Here is a 19,701-nt window from a genome sequence, read left to right as displayed (position 1 = left end):
AGAATGTACCATTCTTGAGAGCAGGTGTTGGATTTTGTTTGGTATTATAAAAGTTTTATATTTCCAGTCTTTCACAGTGCCTGTCCACTGTGCCATGTTGACTCTTTGTCATAGATGATCTTAAGATTGATTTGTGTGTGTATAAAATTTGTGTAGTGGTTATGTTACATTATATATTATAAGCCACTACATATACATATACATTTATTATGTGTAAACAGTTTAAAGCTAATCCTCCACCCTGCCAAGGAAAAAGATAATCTTTTGATAGGCTTAATTTTATCATTATGCCTAGTGGTAGATAGGAAATGTCTCCAGTTCCTTGGAGTACCAACATCCTCTGGGGTTGGACCAGGGCCTACTCCTACTGAGGGGAAAAGGGAAGCTGGAGGAAACTAAAACATTATCTCCAAGTGGGTTTCTTAGAATGATTTACTTAGAGACTAAGGTAAAATATCACCTGAAAATGGGAATACTTTCTGTCTTATTTAACAGCAGAGCTGTTATCACTTCTATACATGAATAAGAAAGTGCTTTGTAAACTTTTTGTAAACAGTTTTTAAAATGTATATTAGATAATGAAATTTCTCTGTCATGGGGAAGTATTTCTGATATGGAACTGGCTATATTTCATTAGTTTTTTAAATCCTAGGTTAAACTCAGTTTTAAAATATTTTTGAAGACCAAATTCATATACAGTGGCTTTATATTCAAAAGTCATCTGTCTTAAAATCCCACTTTGGTTAAGACCAGCCTGCCTACTTTATTTTATTTTATTTTAATTTTTAATTTTTTTTTTTTGGTGAGGCAATGAGGGTTAAGTGACTTGCCCAGGGTCACACAGCTAGTAAGTCTCAAGTGTCTGAGGCTGGATTTGAACTCAAGTCCTCCTGAATCCAGGGCCAGTGCTTTATCTACTGTGCCACCTAGCTGCCCCCATAGCCTGCCTACTTTAATATGAAATCTTCAGCATAAAGAAAAATGGCTTTGAATTAGGGTTTTATAAGTGTTTTTAGAACTTTGCATTTTTTGATTGCTTTTTTTTTTAAAATAGGGAAGATTCTAAATAGGAACTATTACCATAGTTATTCTAAGCTTTGGCTAGAAGGAAAGGGGAAACATTACTATTTGTGGCCATAAGATTGATCTGGGATCATCGATATTCTCATCTGTATGTAACTAACCAAAGATGACTTTTTAAAAAGTTTAACTACTATACAATAACATGCCATTTAGTGTTTTTCCTTTCAAATTGATTTTAAAAGCAAGAATTCATTTTGAAAATGTCAGATCATGCTAGGTTTGACTTTAAAATACTGTAGTAGATAGAATTGAAGGGTTCCCATTGCTTTTTGAATTGATTTACTCATTAAATGGATTGTGACAAAACTTGAAAAAGATCCATATGAGGTTCACTTCCCCCCGCCATGAGTTGTTTTCCAAAAATTGGGTTAAGAGAATGTCTCCTTTTGTCTAGAATGGATTAAATAATGCTGTTTGTCAACTTATGCCAAGAGCTATTTACAACTGGAGTAGAACTCTTATGTTTTAGCAGTCATTCATAATTTCACATGATCCAATGCAAACACAATTATGTACAATAAAAACTAGTTAAAGCTTAAAAGTTGGTTGTTTTAATAGTGTCATTTATATATTAAAATGTATATGTGTGTATGCATGCATACATACAATGCACATACAATGTGTGTGCATGCCTATATCTCATTGTTGCCCTTTGATTAGACACAGAGATGAAATAAATAATGAACACATTATTGTCTGAATTAATGTATGAAAACAATATTGGTATTTTTTTTTTTACCAAAAGTAGGTTTCATTTTATTGGTATCTTTTTTTTCCCCCAAAAAGTAGGTTTCATTAAAATAAATTGGTTCCTTCTGTTAGTGGTAATTTTTTACTTCTTTAGATTTAAACTGGTTTAACTAATTATCGAACCTTTCACCTGGAAACCTCAGTTGGACATATAAAACCTATAGAGGGCGCTTTATGGAGGAAGTTTTAATTTCTATAGCTACTTTTCCCATATGACCTAGTAAACCTATTCTTGAAAAGGCTAGAACTTAGTCTTCCCTTCAGTCGACTTATTTCTTTAGTTCTCTCCAAAGTAAAAATTTTTGAGCAAATATAATTATTTTTGAAAGTTTGCTTGTTAGGCATTACCTGTCTTTATTTGAAAGCTCTTTGGTTTGAAATTTTGTTCCCTTTGTTCTGTGCTTTTTACTTGTATTCTGTTCTTAATATACAAAGTGATAGAATTTTATGTGCTTTGAAGTATGGCTCTAATAATTTCATCTTTTAGATAAAAGAACAGTGCTTAAATCCTCTGAAAGTAGTAATTATAATGGATTCATACTTTATTGCTGATGTTGAAGAGCATTCTTTTGATTTTAAATTTCAGAAACAGTGAATTTTTTTTTGTGTCTCACTGAGTAAGATTGAAATGGGATGTTGAGGCTTTTCTGTATTACAGAATGTTTGTTGGACAATTAAAAACCCAGTCATACTCAGGTTGCTTATACCCAAGAATGTAAATAGATTGTAATAGCCAAAGAATAAAAATTGTCCATGCTAATAACTTTTGCAATCATAATTTGCAACTTTATATTGTAGGGAAAAAAGTCAGTTTTTGCTTCCTTTCATTCACAGTCAAGATTAGTGAGAATATTTTTTAGTGAAAAACTAATTAAGAATAAAATATGCTTCTAAGAACAGTTTTTATAGAAAAGCTACACATTTTAATCAGTTACCAGCTTTTTATTTAGAGCTTTCAGACATCTTTGAAGCCAAGAAAATGTTTAAATGTTTATTCCATCTGCCTGAAATGATTGTTTATTTGTAATATTTTGTTTACATGGAATTCTCTCTTTATCTTAGAAAATGTTATAATTTTCTTTTATAAAATTTTCTTTAAAATGACCAATTAACATTTTGCTGGTTTTATATGCAGTAAGTCAAACTAATTTATACAAAAAGAATTAACTTGAAAAAGCAAATCAACTTAATGGTTGCCAATTAATTATGTATTTTGTGGGGAGGATACATGTTAACCAACCTCTTTTTTCCCTTTTAATGATGTTTTATTCTTCAATGATGAGTACATTTGGAAAAGAAGCAAATAAACTTAGGCTATCTTCTAAATAGCATCTACAAATTTGCTTAAAACTTTTATTATATATGCTGTAGTCATTATTACTTGACATTTAAAAATTTGGCATCTGAAAAGTTTACCATTTTAAAGTTGTATCATTCACGGATTTTTAAATGATTTAAAAGTAGTTATGGAAAATGTTTTTGAGCTGAAAAATGAAATCAAAGAATGTTGAAATTTTTATGGGAGAATTAATGGGAATTTTGTTCTTGACAGGTATTTGTTTGCCTATGGAAAGGTTGTAAAGTATATAACACTCCTTCAACCAGTCAAAGTTGGTTACAAAGACATATGCTGACACACAGTGGAGACAAACCTTTCAAGGTAAAAAGTTTTTGCAACTTAAATTTGTATTGCTTATTTTTTTATTTTTATTGCTTATTAATGAACAGTTTGTTTCAGAATAATTGCTGAGGAAGAAAACTCTCTAGAGATTGACTTTTGCCCTAAGATACACTGTCAGAGGAAGAGTTAGAATTTAGGTCTCCCAGTTCCATTGTTCATTCTTGTTTATAGCATGCTTCTTACTGAATGTTTAAATGTATCTCACATGAGTATTTCCTGCAAAAATGCAAATTTTAAGGTATATGTATCAAAGTATCTTATGTAACTCTTGTCCATACCCTTCCATAAGTTTGTTGAAGGGGGTCCACTGGGTGTTTGAGGTGAATATACCAGGGGAGTACATGGATGGTATATCATTTCCTTTTTTAATTTTTATTTATTTATTCATTTAATTCTTGTTTAGAATTTTATTTTCCAAATTACATGTAAAAGCAAATTTTGACATCAATTTTTTAAAAACTTTGTTCAAACTTCTTCCTCCCTTCTCCCCCCCCCCCCCCCCCAAGAACTCAAGCAATTCAAGGTAAGTTATGCATGAGTAGTCATGGAAAACATCTCTACATTAGCTAGGTTGTGAGAGAAAAAACAGATAAAAACAAGACTTCAGATTAAGAAGTCTCCCCCCCCCCCAAAAAAAAAATTTCAGTCTGTTTTCAGATACCATCAGTTCTTTCTCTGTAGGTGTATTGCAATTTTCATAAGTCATTCAGAGTTATATTGGATCATTGCCTTGCTGGAAATACCCACGTGCTTCCCAGCAGATCATCTTACACTATTGCTGTTATTTTGTATATAGTACATTTCTCTCTGCCTCAGTTCATGTGGGTCTTTCCAGGTTTTTCTGATAGCTTCCAGTTCATCATAATTTCTATAATAGTACCTTAAACATGACAAAGAATTTCCTTCACAATAGCCCAGGAGAGTAGGTACCATATGTTTTGTCATTGTAGTCAATCATCATAACTATTTCCCTCCATCCTATTCCCTTCCAACGATATTTACTCTATTTCCTATCTTATTTTGCCCTATTCCTCAAGTGTTTTGCTACTGACTGCCCCCTCCTCAGCTCTATCCTCCCTTCCTCCCTTCATTCACCCTTCCCTCCTTATCCTCTTCCCCTCCTACTTAGATTACTCCTCCCAATTGGGTGTGTATGTTTTTCCCTCCTTGAGCCCACTCTGAGGTTAAGGTCTTTGTGCTAATTCTGTTTTCTTAAATTTTTCTTCTTCCCTCCTCAGCTCTCCCTATGAAATCAAGCAATTCAATATATGTCATATTTGTGCTGTTATGCAGAACATCTTCACCTTCCTGGAAAGTGTTTTGCTTTTTACACCTCCCTCCCCCAAACTTCCCTTCCCTCCTTCCCCTCTTCTCCCACCCCTCCCTTGTGTCCTTCCCCACCCACTTTTCCACAGGGCAAAAATGTATTACCATGCCCACTTGAATATGTATGTTATTCCCTCTTTTGAGCCAATTCTGATGATAGTAAGGTTCACTCACTGCCCTATTCCTTCCCCTTCTTCCTCTCCCCATTCCACCTCCCCTTGCCCCTCCCCCAATCTATTCCTCCTTCCCCTCAACCCTATTTTAAAGATGTCATCATGGGTTAGCTAGGTGGCACAGTGGACAAAGCACCAGCCCTGGACCCAGGAGGCCCAGAGCCCAAATCCGGCCCCAGACATAGGACACCCCACCCTGTTTGCCCCACAAAGAACAAGGATAAAAAAAAAAAATGAGTGCTTTACAGACATCATCCCTTCATATTCAGTTCAGACTTGTGTCTTCTGTGTATTCCTTACTGAGAGTTCTTATGAGTTGGAAATACTATCTTATGTAAGAATGTAAACAGTTTAACCTTTTAATGTCCCTCATGGTTTCTTTTTCCTGTTTATCTTTTTATGCTTCTCCAGGGTCTTGTATTTGAAAGTCAGATTTTCTATTCAGTTCAGGTCTTTTCACATTGAAATCCCATTTTTTTTCCTCTGAAAGATTATACACAGTTTTTCTGGGTACGTGATTCTTGGCTTTAGGCCTAGTTACTTTTACTTTGCCCTCTGGAATATCATATTCCATGCCCTCTGGTCCTTTAATGTAGGTGCTGCTAGATCTTGTTTTATCCTTATTGTAGCCCCACAGTATTTGAATTCCTTTTTTCTAGCTGCTTGCAGTATTTTCTCCTTGACCTGGGAGCTCTGGAATTTGGCTATAATATTCTTGGAGGTTTTCCTTTTGGGATCTCTTTCAGGGGGTGATCAGTAGATTCTTTCAATTTCTATTTTAGCTTCTGCTTCTAGAATATCAAGGCAGTTTTCCCTTACAATTTCTTGGAATATGATGTCTAGGCTCTTATTATGGTCATGGTTTTCAGGTAGGTAGTCCAATGATTTTCAAATTATCTCTCCTGGATTTATTTTCCAGGTTAGCTGTTTTTCCAAGGAGATATTTCACATTGCCCTCTTATTTTTTCATTCAATTGGATTTGCTTTACTGTGTCTTGATTTCTCATAAGGTCACTAGCTTCCATTCAATCCTAATTCTTGGGCAGTTATTTTCTTCAGACAGCTTTTTTTTTTTTGGCAGGGCAATGAGGGTTAAGTGACTTGCCCAGGGTCACACAGCTAGTTAAGTGTCAAGTGTCTGAGGCTGGATTAGAACTCAGGTCCTCCTGAATCCAAGGCCAGTGCTTTATCCACTGCACCATCTAGCTGCCCCTAGACAGCTTTTTAATCTCCTTTTCCATTTGACTTTTCAAGTTGTGACTTTTTTTCTCATAACTTTCCTGCATCACTCTCATTTCTCTTTCCATTCTTTCCTCCCTCTCTCTAAATCTTCTATCTCTCCTACATTCTCTTTAAAGTCACTTTTGAGAGCTTCCATGGCCTGAGACCAGTTCATATTTTTCTTGGAAGCTTTGGATGTAGGGGCCTTGAGGTTGTTATCTTCTTCCGGGGGTGCACCTCAATCTTCTTTGTTGCTAAAGAAACTTTCTATAGTTCTAAACTTTCTTTGCTTGCTTATCTTGCCATCTTTTACTTGACTTTTAACTCCCTAGTGGGGGCCCTGCTTCTAGGCTACACTACTGTCCCCAGCTTTAGAGGGTCCTAGGTGTTTTGGTTTGAGGGAGGGCAGGTTTTTCTCTCACCTGGCCTGTTCTCTGGTCCGGAGATAACCTTAAGCCTACTTACTAAACAACCAGCAAAGCTTTCTATGGTGTGGTTCTTAGCTTGGAGCAGCCTGTACCCCATCTCTTCCAGGGCCTCCCACCACTCAGGATTTCTTCTTGATTCCCTGCTGGGGAGGGACAGCCGAATTCTTCCCTAGGTCCTGCTGACACCCCTGCACTGTAAACCCTCCCCCCTCCCCCCCCCAGCCGTTCAGCTCTGTCACCCAACTGCAAGCTCAGTTCTAGAAGACACTGGTGCCGTAGCTGATTCGGAAGCTCAGGGTTAAGTTCCTTTGGTGAGGCGTGCCTGGGGTCTGGACTTTACCAGTAGCTCAGTATGTGCCCCCTTTAGTCTGTGGCTGAAAAATAAATCTCAGCCTGTTTTTTGTGGGTTTTTCTGCTCCAGGGGTTGCTGTTTTGGGGGTAATTGTATCAGGAACTGTTCGTTTAATGTCTTTCCTCTGCCTACTTAGCTCTTCCCTGGTATATCATACTTTTGAGTTATAGATTGCTTTGATATCCTCTATACAACTTCAGCTTTGTAATTCCTTGTATTTAAGGTATTGCAGCTCATTCATGGCCCCTTGTGCCTCTCCAGGGTTCTTTATGTTCTTTAGCCCTTAAATTGTTCAATGACACTCCATACAATATTGCTATTAAAAAGGTACACTTGCGTTTTAGGGGGGATGTGTTTGACTTCATCCAGTTGTAATTGTTTAAAAGTAATCCTGCCTGCTTTCCTCCTTGTTCAGTTCTAGACCCATCTTGGCACAAGATTTAAAAAAAAATTTTTTTTTATTTTTTGCAGGGCAATGGGGGTTAAGTGACTTGCCCAGGGTCACACAGCTAGTGTCAAGTGTCTGAGGCCAGATTTGAACTCAGGTTCTCCTGAATCCCCGGCTGGTGCTTTATCCACTGTGCCACTTAGCTGCCACTCTAGACCCATCTTGGCTTTTTGTTGTGTCCCAGATGTCTTTCTAATTGCACATAATAGTCAGAGATATGGACAACATTCACTGTTTTCTAGTGTGTCTAGTTAAGCCAGTTTCTTTTTAAGCAGCTAGCTTGTTGGCTCAGTGGATAGAGTAATAAAAGCCTGAGTTCAAATCCTTGCTCAAATTCTTATTATCTCTATCTTGGATAAAGTCATTTAACCTCTCTGCCACAACACAGTTTCATCTATAAAATGGGGATAATAAATAGTACATACCTCAACAGAGTTGTTCAGAAGATCAAACTCTGCCAGCCTTAAAAGTTCTATCAACTACATCTGGAGGACAAATACCTAATTTTACTTTACCTTTTACTCTACAGTAGTGATAAATATCTATGAATATACATTTCCCTTTTTAAATTTTTTGGGGGCAGTGAGGGTTAAGTGACTTTCCCAGGGTCACACAGCTAGTGTTAAGTGTCTGAGTCCTGATTTGAACTCAGGTCCTCCTGAATCTAGGGCCAGTGTTTTATCCACTGCACCACCTAGCTGTCCCTTTTTTATTCTGTGCTTTGCATTAATAATCAGTGGGTTTTGGGGCAGCTAGGTGGCACAATGGATAGAGCACCAGCCCTGGAGTCAGGAGGACCTGAGTTCAAATCCAGCCTCAGACATTTGACACTAGCTGTGTGACCCTGGGCAAATCACTTAACCCCAATTGCCTCACTTAAAAAAAATAATAATAATCATAGTGTTTTTCACTTTATCATTGGCATTTTGTATAGTTTAAAAAAAAAATTGTGTGGTGGGGTTAATGAGGGTCATACAGCTAGTAAGTGGCATGTGTCTTGAGGCTGGTTTTGAACTCAGTTCCTCCTGAATTCATGGCCGATGCTTTAATCCACTGCACCACTTAGCTGCCCCTTTTTGTGTAGTTTTGACAAATTCATGGAAACATTTAATTTGGGGAAAGCTTTCAAATAGGTATTTTGTTCTACTGAACCATACTTCGGATAGCTAACAAATTCTTTGACCTGTTGTATGATTCTAGAACCCGTACCAAGGATATCCTTGACAAATGTGTAGTCGCATAAAAATTTTATAGTGATAGAAAAGTGAGAATATTGGTGTTTGAGTTACCTTTTGTTGCAAGATTCCCCCCCCCCCCCCATATTTTGGTCTTTCAGAGATTGTAAATTTGATCCTTCATTGTCTTCATCTTTTACTATCATCACTGTTTTCCTCTGTTTAATCCAGCTGTTTTTCAAAAATTTTTATTTTCTTCTGTCCAGTTTCTCATCTTTAGGATCACACCTTCACTGAGGTGATAGATTTTGTATTTCATATTTTCAAAGTTCTAAAAATGTTAGGATCTCAATTTTCTTTTAAAGTCTTGGTTGTTGTCCTGCTTTCATCTGCCATTTTCCATGAATGGATCTCTTTGTCAAGCTTCTTAATATCTCTTGTGGGTATCCTACTCAATCCACAATTTTATGCTGGTATTGCTCTGCTTTGCTGTAGCCTTCTTCTTGTCAAAGTAAGTCAACTATTTGCTAATGAAGGCAATTTTGGGCTTATTTGGTTTCCTTGTGGCATTTGATTTCATTGACCTTTTTTTCTTTATCCACTTCCCATTTTTGTTAACAGGAACTTGTTTATTTCAGTTGCACAAGTACCTGAGTTCAAATCCGGCCTCAGACACTTGACACTTACTAGCTATGTGACCCTGGGCAAGTCACTTAACCCCCAATGCCCCACAACCCCCCCCCCCCCAAAATAAACAACCCAACCCAACAAAAAGATTTAATCATTTAAATTTTCGTACAAATTTGTGTTTTTGCCACAGCCTTTTCTTATGAAAATATTGCTAGTTTAAATGGGTACCCCTTTTCTGACAATGTTTGAATTATGAAACTTGAACATAAGTGTAAGCAGTGTAAGAGATGTGATTAAGAACATGGCTAGAAGTTAGTTTCCAATTATTTTGCAAATTATAAGGTTAAAGAAATGAAGAGTTGAGATTTCTTCTAAAACTAGAATTGCTTAAAAATCTTTCAGAAATTTCTTGAGTCTTATGTTAATGTAAATTAGAGGTAGTGTAGAGATGGAAGTAGAACATTAGAAGACCTGAGAACTGTATACAATCCCAGTTTTTTCATTATTTCATTGCTTATGTGGCCTAAAATGAGTGGCATTGTGTAATGGAAAGTAGACTTGCATTCAAAAGACCTATGTTCAAATCCTGACTGCCACTTTCTATTTGGTACTTGGGACATGTCACCCTTTCTTAACTGTCAAACTAAAGATTTGGACAAGTCTTTCAGTGGTTAGGCTCTAGGGAAAAATTGCAGCACAACTATGATACTGCCTTTCTAAATTTCACTTTTGATAGAGAGGTCTTTCATTTCCTGTTTTGGGAGCAAAGATTCATTCAGTTACCTTGAAGTGTTTTAGAATTTTTCATAGGCATTATATATGGTATTCTCTTGATTTTCCTTTTGAATTCAAATTCAGTCTCCAAAAAGTCTTAAACTTATTGAATACTTATATTGTGGAGAATTTTTTTCTCTTTCCTTTTTGTGTTTTTTCCATGTGCCAAGCACCCAATATATTTTTTATTGTACTTGAAGGATAAGGCAAATCACAGCATGTGGTTACTAATTTTATGCTTTTTATGTACCTGGCTTGTCTAACCTGTTTTACTCATTACTTGTTCCTGAAGCAAGACATGCACATTTAGCTGTGATTAGGTGAATGACTTCACTCAAGCAAATAACACAGAGATGACTCTCTGCTCTTTCAAATTCACCAGCCGGGCAGCTAGGTGGTGCAGTGGATAGAGTACCGGCCCTGGAGTCAGGAGTACCTAAGTTCAAATCCGGCCTCAGACATTTGACACTTACTACCTGTGTGACCCTGGGCAAGTCACTTAACCCCAATTGCCTCACAAAAAAACAAAAAATCAAATTCACCAGCCATGATCCTTTTCTCTTCTGGGATCTTTCCTTCATTCTCACTGTTCTTTTCTGCCTTTTTCCTGTTTTCAGAATAAGTTACTCAGAAGAAATTTTTAAATATTACTAGGGAACACATCCAGCCCTGGGTAGATTTGGGAGCACAGGTGGTGAGGATCTGTTCCATTTGATGAGGATGTTGGAAGAGGGAGAGAAGGATGTGTGACAGGTTAATACCCAGTTTCTTACCTGGCATCAAAAGGACAGGATTTGTCTCTGTTTAAGGTACTATGCTTGGTATAGATTATACAAAGATACATATGAACTGGTACCTATTAATTGAGAAAATCGATTCTGCTGGGGGCAGTATATACTAGTGGTATTGAGGGAAAGTGCATTATTAGCAAGTTAATGTTGTCCGGTATAGCTTAATAGAGGAAATGATATCTCACGTGAGCCCCAAAGGAAGGCTTTGTGAGGTAGAGATGATCAGGGAATACATTGAGGTGGGAGAAATGGCTAATAGACAGAGGCAGGAAATGGCACAGGGGAGCCAAGTTGTGGAGGCCCTTAAAATAACAAGGTAAAGTATTTCTTAAAGGCAGTGGAAACCACAGTAACTTTAATGACATGATCGAATTTGAACGTAGATTGTTTTGACAGCTGTGTGGAGTATGATTTGGAGAGAGGAGGGACTGCAAGTATAAAGACCAAATTAGGGTTTGTTACAGTAGTGAGAGGTGAGGTGAGGGTCTGAACTAGAGTGGGAGCTATAGTGAACAGGAGAGATTATAGAGGTAAGACAAAACCTTAAGAACTTGAGCTGTAATGGGAAATAGAGGGAACTTTATTCAATTCAGGTCTTTTTTATAAAGATTAGGGAGCCTGCTGAGGTATTTGCTGCTGCAAAGAATGGAGATATCTGAAGAGAAGAGAGAAAGTGATCATGGTATTTGAAGAATGAAATCAAGGAGCTGAGCCAGTACTTAGGGGATAGCATTATGTGTGGAAGTAGGAGCTTAATTCATTTTTGGGGGAGGGGGTGAGGCAATTGGGGTTAAGTGACTTGCCCAGGGTCACACAGCTAGTAAGTGTTCACCTAGCTGCCCCTTAATTCATCTTTTATAAAATGGGGATACAGTGACATTTTGGAAGAGGCTAGAGAATATGATTTTAGAATAGTCACTTGGGTAAATGGAAAGAATTGTTACTTGAGTAGAAGGGTTTTTCCCAGCAATAGTAAAGACCCAGTTGAGGTTAGGTGCCCTAAAATTATAGAGTAATGAAAACAGATCCATTTATATACGTAATGCTCAGCAGTACAATAATAACATCTAGAAAGATCTGAGTTAGATAAGGAATAGTTGGAAATGAGTGATAGCAAGTGTGGGAAGAGGAGGAGAGGATTCTCTGTAAAGGAAGAACTATCCCATTTGACAAAACAGGCCTTGACCTGAACAAGTTTTATTGTACCCTAGTTGGTCCATCTACTTGTGTACATAAATATCAGCCCTGATGCTAAATGAGTGAACCAGAGGGATAGGGCATGATGTACTCCTTTTCTCTCTGTTGCTGGTCAGCTGGACAGTTTTTACTTTATCCCTTTAAGAATCTGATTATTTTGTTATCAAACAGATGGAGGATGTTATTAAAATTCAAAATTTTATAATTTGACTATGCTGGCCACTTGGAATAACCACACTATGGGTATTTTCACTTTTGTATTTTGGAATTTTCTTTTGAATTACTTTATTTTGGCGGGGGGGAGCAGTGAGGGTTAAATTACTTGCCCAGGGTCACACAGCTATTAGGTGTCAAGTGTTTGAAGCCTGATTTGAACTCAGATCCTCTTGAATCCAGGGCCTGTGCTTTATTTAAACACTGTGCCACCTAGCTGCCCCTTTGAATCACTTTAAATGATTTATTCCTTTTAATCCATTTCTAATTATTGATCATTAAATTTGGATGGAGCCAGAAAAAAATTAAGATCATTACTCGTTTAATACATCCTACTTGAATTTAGAGTTCAGATATTATGTTTTTAATTCTGTTAGGATTAGAATTACAATAGACAGAGTTTGATTTTCTGGCCAAAAATCTTGTTCCTTTATTTTTTTGGCCTGATTCCTATCTATTTCCATCAACAGACAGTGAGGGTATAGTGATAGTTGATAGTTGTATTTGATCTGTAAATAAATAGTACCTGAAGTACTTTGTGTAATTGGAAAATCTTTTGGTGAATTCCTATCAGACCAAAAAAAAAAAAAAAACCCAGCAGGGTAATGAGTTGCAATTTCTGGTTTTTTATTACTATAAACTTGAACTTTATTTTGAAATTAAAAGTTTTGGACTGCATTTTTTCTAAAAAAGAATTTGGGGCTTCCTGAATCGGGGGGGGGGGAGCTTAAATTAAAATTTCAATTATGTATATTATGAATATCATGACGTTTTGTTTTCTTTTAATTTAGTGTGTTGTTGGTGGTTGCAATGCCAGCTTTGCATCTCAGGGAGGGTTAGCGCGTCATGTACCCACACACTTTAGTCAGCAGAATTCTTCAAAAGTTGCCAGCCAGCCAAAGGCCAAAGAGGAATCTCCTTCTAAAGCTGGAATGAACAAGAGGAGGAAGTTAAAAAATAAAAGACGACGCTCATTACGTAAGTATTTATAGCCTGAGAATATATTAGCTATTTTTTTGTGTCTTTGACATTTCCAACAACCAATTTGTGGCTATCCCTTTTATTTCTTCCATCTTTTATGGGGTTCTTATCATTATGTAACCAGGGATTTAACTCTTTCATACATGTTTTATATGAGAATCAAACCAATTCTGTCCTATGGAGAATATTGATGTTTTGTACTGCATCAGAGTACTTGCCAAGCAGAATTTGAATTTCTATTTGTTTTTTAGGTATTACCTAGGAAAGAATTATTTAATGTAGAAATTTTAGCATACTTAAAATTTTATGGAAAATAAGCATTTTAATATTTGACACGTTTTGTCATGCGTCAAATTAACATCTTCATAGCCTTTTATTAATGGAACCCGACCTTAATAACATCTTTGGGTTCTTTCATAAATTAAAAAAGAAAAGATTTAAAAGTCAAATTTGAGTATATATGACACCTGTATATAAAGTATATCTGGCAGGAAAATACATTTTGCTTAAGAGTAAAATTGGTTCCTGGAGTAGTTCCTAGTTGACACAATATTGTTGCTTTTGCTATAGGTAGAATGTAAGCTACTTGAGTGGCTGCCCTTAACAGAAATAGAAGAAGAGGGGTTTAGGATGGAAGGTGAAATCAGTGCACAGATTTTATTTTGTGATAATAATGCATAGCTATGTATGAAAATGAGGAATAGGAAACTGAGGGGGGGGGGATTGTGAGGTAGTTATTCAAGAGGGAAGCCTCTCATCAAGATGGAAGGATAGTTTTAAGGAATAGTAATGCTGGTGAATGACTGTACGATATATGGAATGACTTGGATGTCATCTAATCTAACACTCTTACTTTACATATAATAAAACTGAAGCCAGGAGAGGTTTAGTGACTTGCCCAGATTCACAAGCTATTATTAAGTGACATAGCCAGTATTTGAACCTTGGTCCGAATTCCAAATTCAGCTCTCTTTATTACACATAATTCATGACAGTTTGCTAAACTGGCTAGCCAGGGTATTAAAAATGACAGCTTGATTATTGCAATCTCTCAAATTTGAAGGCAGGGCCTAGAGTTGACTGGCTTTTAGGGCTGATTCTGAACTCATTTTAGTCAGGGTAGCAGCAGCTATGTCCTAGGAACTTCATAAATCTGTCATTAAGCATTAGGTATGTTAGACTAATGAATTAAGGCATTCTTTTTACTGACTATTTCAGATAAGTTCCTAAAGTTTCCTGAGTTGCAATCATGGCAGCTCAGGAGTACATGGTTTTATCCGAGTTCCATGGCAACTAATCATATTTACTATTACTTGGGTACAGCTCTGTTGGAAAGCAGTTTGATAAGAGTTCAGCTTCTTTTAGGATTATGGTTTATTATATTGATTTTCAGATTGAAATCTGAAAAGATACTCATCTATTGAATCTTATTTTCAGGCATTAAAAGTAACCTCAGTATTCATTACAGTTTAAAATCATTCAAGCATTTAAATTCCTTATGTCAGCTGGAAAGGATATGTATAATATGATCCCACTTAATTAACCTACATTCTAATGTAGTAGCTGTGAGAGGAGGAAAGGGAGCTTAAATTCAAGATACTGCAAAAGTAGAAATAGTTAAAATCGGACAACAAATTGGTCTGTATTGGAGTTTAGGGTGAATAGAGTTTAGGTCTGTTGGGATTATGAACCTTTGACAAAACTTGAAGAGAGAAAGCTTTGGGTGAGGAAACTGAATTTTGGACATCTTAATTTTGAGATGTCTCAAGGACAGGTCCAATGATAAATTGGTTGTATGGGTAGACTCACTATGGCATTTCAGAAAATTGCAAAAGACAGTAATAGGTTGAAGGTAGAAGCACATGGTTGCAGGTTTACTTTGTCACTAATTTTATGGAATGGGTGAAATTAGGGAAAACCTTGAGCACATTTCTTCCGTGACAAACTCAATTTTTAATTGAATTTTTTTTTTTTAGCACGACCCCACGACTTTTTTGATGCACAGACACTGGATGCAATACGACATCGAGCCATATGCTTTAACCTCTCAGCCCATATAGAAAGTTTAGGAAAGGGACACAGTGTTGTTTTTCATAGTACTGTAAGTATTCTTTTTTTTGTTGTTTGTTAATATATGTAAATATACACATGCCCATGAATTTAAATACAAAGAAAGGTGTAGTTTTGTTTTGTCCTAACTTCCCTTAAATTTTCTCCCATAAATATGAATTTATCAAATTGCTGCTATATGGTAGCCATTGTATAGATGAAACACTATTCTCAAGGAGATTAAGTTATATTTGGAAACTACATCTAGACAGAAGTATATGAAAATTAAAGAAAAGGTAAATAGAAGGTAATTTTTGGAAAAAGGGAGTAGTGTTTACTGGAGATATTAGTAATAGTAAAGGTGTAACATACTCCAGATAAACTGGGATTTAAAATTTTTGCTAATGTGATGTTTTGGTTTGCTAATATTTTCAAGTTTGGATCTCAAGGTTTGCAAAAGCAGAATAGTTTTTTTTAATCCTCACAATAAATAATGTTTGGAATTAGGCACTTAGTTCCATTTTATAGTTGAAACTGAGGAAGGCAGAAGTTAAATAATTTGCTTAGGGCTATAGTGCTCTGAAACATTGTATTTTAATTTTCAAGTTTTATTTCAATGACAAATACATATGTAAAAAATTTGAACCATGTTAAAGCCATCAGGGTTTTAAGGTAAACTTGAATGATGGTGGCAGATTTTAAAAAAATAATAGTATTAAACTACCAAAGGAAAATAATACATTTCCTTATGCCATAACATCATCAAATTGCAGAATTTTAGTGATTGACTCAGCAGTCAATCTGGTTAAACAAATATCTAACTAAAAAAACCCAGGAGGATTTCTTCTAGCTTATCTAACCTCTCTGCCATTATGTCCAATTGTAGCCCATACTATTTTTGGATGACTAATTGTTATAATATTTTTCCTGATATCACCCTTACTTCATTTGCAACAATTACCCTTTTTTGGGTCATACAGAATTAAATCTAATTTCTCATCATTGTAACAACCCTCTCTTAAAGCTACACATGTAGTTTTTCCCTTCATCTTCATATAACATGGACCCCAAGCCCATCACCATCTCAGTTATCTTCTGTACCTACTCCAATTTATCAGTGTCCTGTCTTAAATTGCTACGAATTATCTTAATTGTGTTTAGAACTGAACAAAGTACTCATTTTTTTTTAAAGTGAGGCAATTGGGGTTAAGTGATTTGCCCAGGGTCACACAGCTAGTAAGTGTTAAGTATCTGAGGCCGGATTTGAACTCAGGCACTCCTGACTCCAGGGCTGGTGCTCTATCCACTGTACCACCTAGCTGCCCCCAAAGTACTCTTTATGGTCTAACCAGGGCAGAGTTTAGAGAGGGATTCTCCAGGAAGCTGCAGGATTATTAGGATTGCACTAGTTTTTTGCTCCCACATCACACTTTTTTGAGTCTCATTGAACTTGCAGTCAACTAATACCCCTAGAATTTTTTCATTCAGCCAATCTGCTGCTTGACATACTTAAAAATAAATTTAAAAAACAAAAGAGGATTCCCCCCCAGGGCAATGAAGGTTAAGTGCCCAGGGTCATAGAGCCTAGTAAGTGTCAAGTGTCTGAGGCCAGATTTGAACTCAGGTCCTCCTGAAATCCAGGGCCAGTGCTTTATCCACTGTGCTACCTATCTGCCCCCAAAAGAGGAAAAACTTGGTACATTGAAAATAGGCACTTGTGTACCTCCTACCTCTGTAAAGGGATGGGGTTGGGAGAGTTTCCTGGTAGTTTTACAACAACTTCTTATGTTTTTGAGGGTATTTTCTCCCCAGGTCCAATTCCTACTCATAAACCTTGGTTACACTGCTAGAGATGAGGAAACACATGGAATCCTGAGGCTTGCTATTATTTGCAATGTTCTAGTTGCTATATTGAAATGAAATCTCCCCTTTTAGTTTCTACTTAAAGCATCTCTTTTGTTTCCTTCTACTGATCATCACCTCTAGTATTCCTTGTCCTATTACACATTCTCTTATGGAGTTTAGGGAATTGGGAATAATAATGTTTCCTAAATGAACACAGTTTCTAATGGCGTGTGGTTTGTTTTTTTGGTTTGTTTTTTGGTGAGGCAATTGGGGTTAAGTGACTTGCCCAGGGTCACACAGCTAGTAAGTGTCAAGTGTCTAAGGCTGGATTTGAACTCAGGTACTCCTGACTCCAGGGCCAGTGCTCTATCCACTGCGCCACCTAGCTGCCGCCGTGTGGTTCTTTATGAAAGACTTTCGTAAGTGAATCCCATAGGAGGTGGAAAACAGTTTAAAAAACAACAGTAGCCTGTCATGAAATGAACCATTTGGTCATGGGCACAAATTTAATTTATTAAAATTTTCCAAAGAAAATGTTTATAATAAACATTATAAAGACTTTGAAGTCTTTAAGGAAATATTTCTTTCATCAAAAATACCTCTTCTGATGCATTCAGTCACCTCCATTTTAGGTCATTTTTTAGAAGTGTGATTCCCTTTGTCTTTTTGAAGAACTTGCTTTTGTGTCTTCTCCAGAAGAGGTCAGCAAAATCTTAGTTATCATTCAGCTAGCTTTAATTTTTACTATACTAGACTAAAATTAACTATCTTACAGTATTTTAAGTTTACAGTCCTTCTAGAATCCTTTAAGCTCCATTTGGGATGGACTAGACATAGTAATTTAAAAATTTAAAGTTAAAGGGAAAACATTTATACTTAATAAATCCCTAATATGCATAATTATGAGGTCTACAAAGGATTTTATTCTGTATAATATAATTGTAATTCTCATTCAAAATGATCTGACTCTTAAAATCTTTCTATTATGGACTGTATTAAAGTCAAATCACCATTGGTCAATCTAATATGTAAAAGACAATTATGGAACAAATAAAGATTCATCTGCCTGTTAGCATGGGACTTTAAGGTACTGACATGTCTTAGCTTTTCATATCTTGCCAATCATTCCTTACCCTATTTATCATTTCATAATTAACATTAATTTCAGTGTCTTTAAAACAAAACAAAGAAATTACAGACCTTTTTGATTTAACCTACTGTCCTTTTAACTTAAAATGCTTTTTTCAAAATAGTACTTTGGAGGTTAAAAACGAATATAACTTGGATTCTATATCTATGTTGAAATAGTTTTACATTGTACTCTTTCTCAAAAAGCAGTTAATGTTTTGGAATATCATCATTACAAAAATTTTTACATTGAATCTTGTTCCTTTTAAAAAAAATTATTCAAGTTGATTACTTGGCATAATGATTGCAGAAGGAAATTGGAGAAAGACAATATTCCTTATTTTCATGTTCTTCACATTTCTTTTTTATCTTTAATACTATTATAGGTAATAGCCAAGAGAAAAGAAGATTCTGGAAAGATAAAACTGCTGCTTCATTGGATGCCAGAAGATATGTAAGTATTAGACATTTTAGAAGTTTACTATCTATATCTTTAAATATAAAATTATATTGGTAAACAATTTCCTACATATTTTTCTTTTCACAAGTTGTTAACAATACATGAGGGCCAATTGTACTAAATTGTACATGTACATTTTAACTTTGCTTGTGGAGGGAGGTGAGATTCTTGGTCATAAGTAATGACACAAGTACATTATTAAAATTAGAGTAGGTAGGGGGCAGCTAGGTGGTACAGTGGATAAAACACCAGCCCAGGATTCCAGAGGACCTGAGTTCAAATCTGGCCTCAGATACATGACACTTAATAGCTGTGTGACTCTGGGCAAGTCACTTAACCCTCATTGGGGCCCACCCCCCCCCCCCAAAAAAAAATTTGAGTAGGTAGCTAATAATAGTATAGTAACTGTACAGACTGAGATTCAGGAGACTTGGTTCTAGTTTGTACTCTGACGTTGGCACGAGTTGGTTAAGAACATTAACAACTATGGTTTATTTCTTATCAGCAACACCCTTAAGCACCACCTTTCATAATTTCTAGCAAATTTTTTTTAAAAGCCAGAACATTACTTTAAGGATTATAATTGTTCATTTACCTTTTAACATAGGGGTGATAAAGAAGAGATCTTTTAAGAAATGTTTTGTTTTGTTTTTTCATAGTTTGCCTGATGTGTGGGTTAATGAAAGTGAACGACATCAATTAAAAACTAAAGTAGTTCATTTATCAAAACTGCCCAAAGACACTGCCTTGCTTTTGGATCCAAACATATACAGGTAATTTCATTGAGAAGTTTTCCTTTATAAAGCATAATCATTAAGACTCACTAAGCTTTTAAAAAATAATGGATGTAGCAATTAATGCAAGCGATTGTTAGAATAGGAATAGCAATCTTGGCTAGTACCCAGCAAATTCTGAGGTTTTAAGAAATTCTTAAGTCTACCTTCATGAACTGAAATCTAGAAAGAAAATCCTGAGAAAGAGGGAATGTGTTTATTT

At 36.0% G+C, this 19,701-nt stretch overlaps 1 protein-coding gene across 5 annotated transcripts in view; it reads left to right on the top strand.

Annotated features, from left to right (window-relative positions):
* AEBP2 (AE binding protein 2) overlaps positions 1-19,701 on the top strand; it is a 59,629-nt gene that overhangs the window by 19,729 nt on the left and 20,199 nt on the right. For all 5 annotated transcript variants that reach the window (XM_043966680.1, XM_043966679.1, XM_043966678.1 and 2 more), the window contains exons 3-7: positions 3,386-3,493; positions 13,034-13,220; positions 15,200-15,324; positions 18,632-18,699; positions 19,365-19,478. In XM_043966680.1, the coding sequence (XP_043822615.1) occupies positions 3,386-3,493; positions 13,034-13,220; positions 15,200-15,324; positions 18,632-18,699; positions 19,365-19,478 (602 nt within the window). The remainder of the gene's footprint in view (positions 1-3,385; positions 3,494-13,033; positions 13,221-15,199; positions 15,325-18,631; positions 18,700-19,364; positions 19,479-19,701) is intronic.

This window comes from Dromiciops gliroides, chromosome 5 (assembly GCF_019393635.1).
Source record: "Dromiciops gliroides isolate mDroGli1 chromosome 5, mDroGli1.pri, whole genome shotgun sequence".
NCBI classification, from domain to species: domain Eukaryota; kingdom Metazoa; phylum Chordata; class Mammalia; order Microbiotheria; family Microbiotheriidae; genus Dromiciops; species Dromiciops gliroides.
Note: the sequence above shows the minus strand (reverse complement) of the source record. Positions and strands in the feature narration are given on the sequence as shown.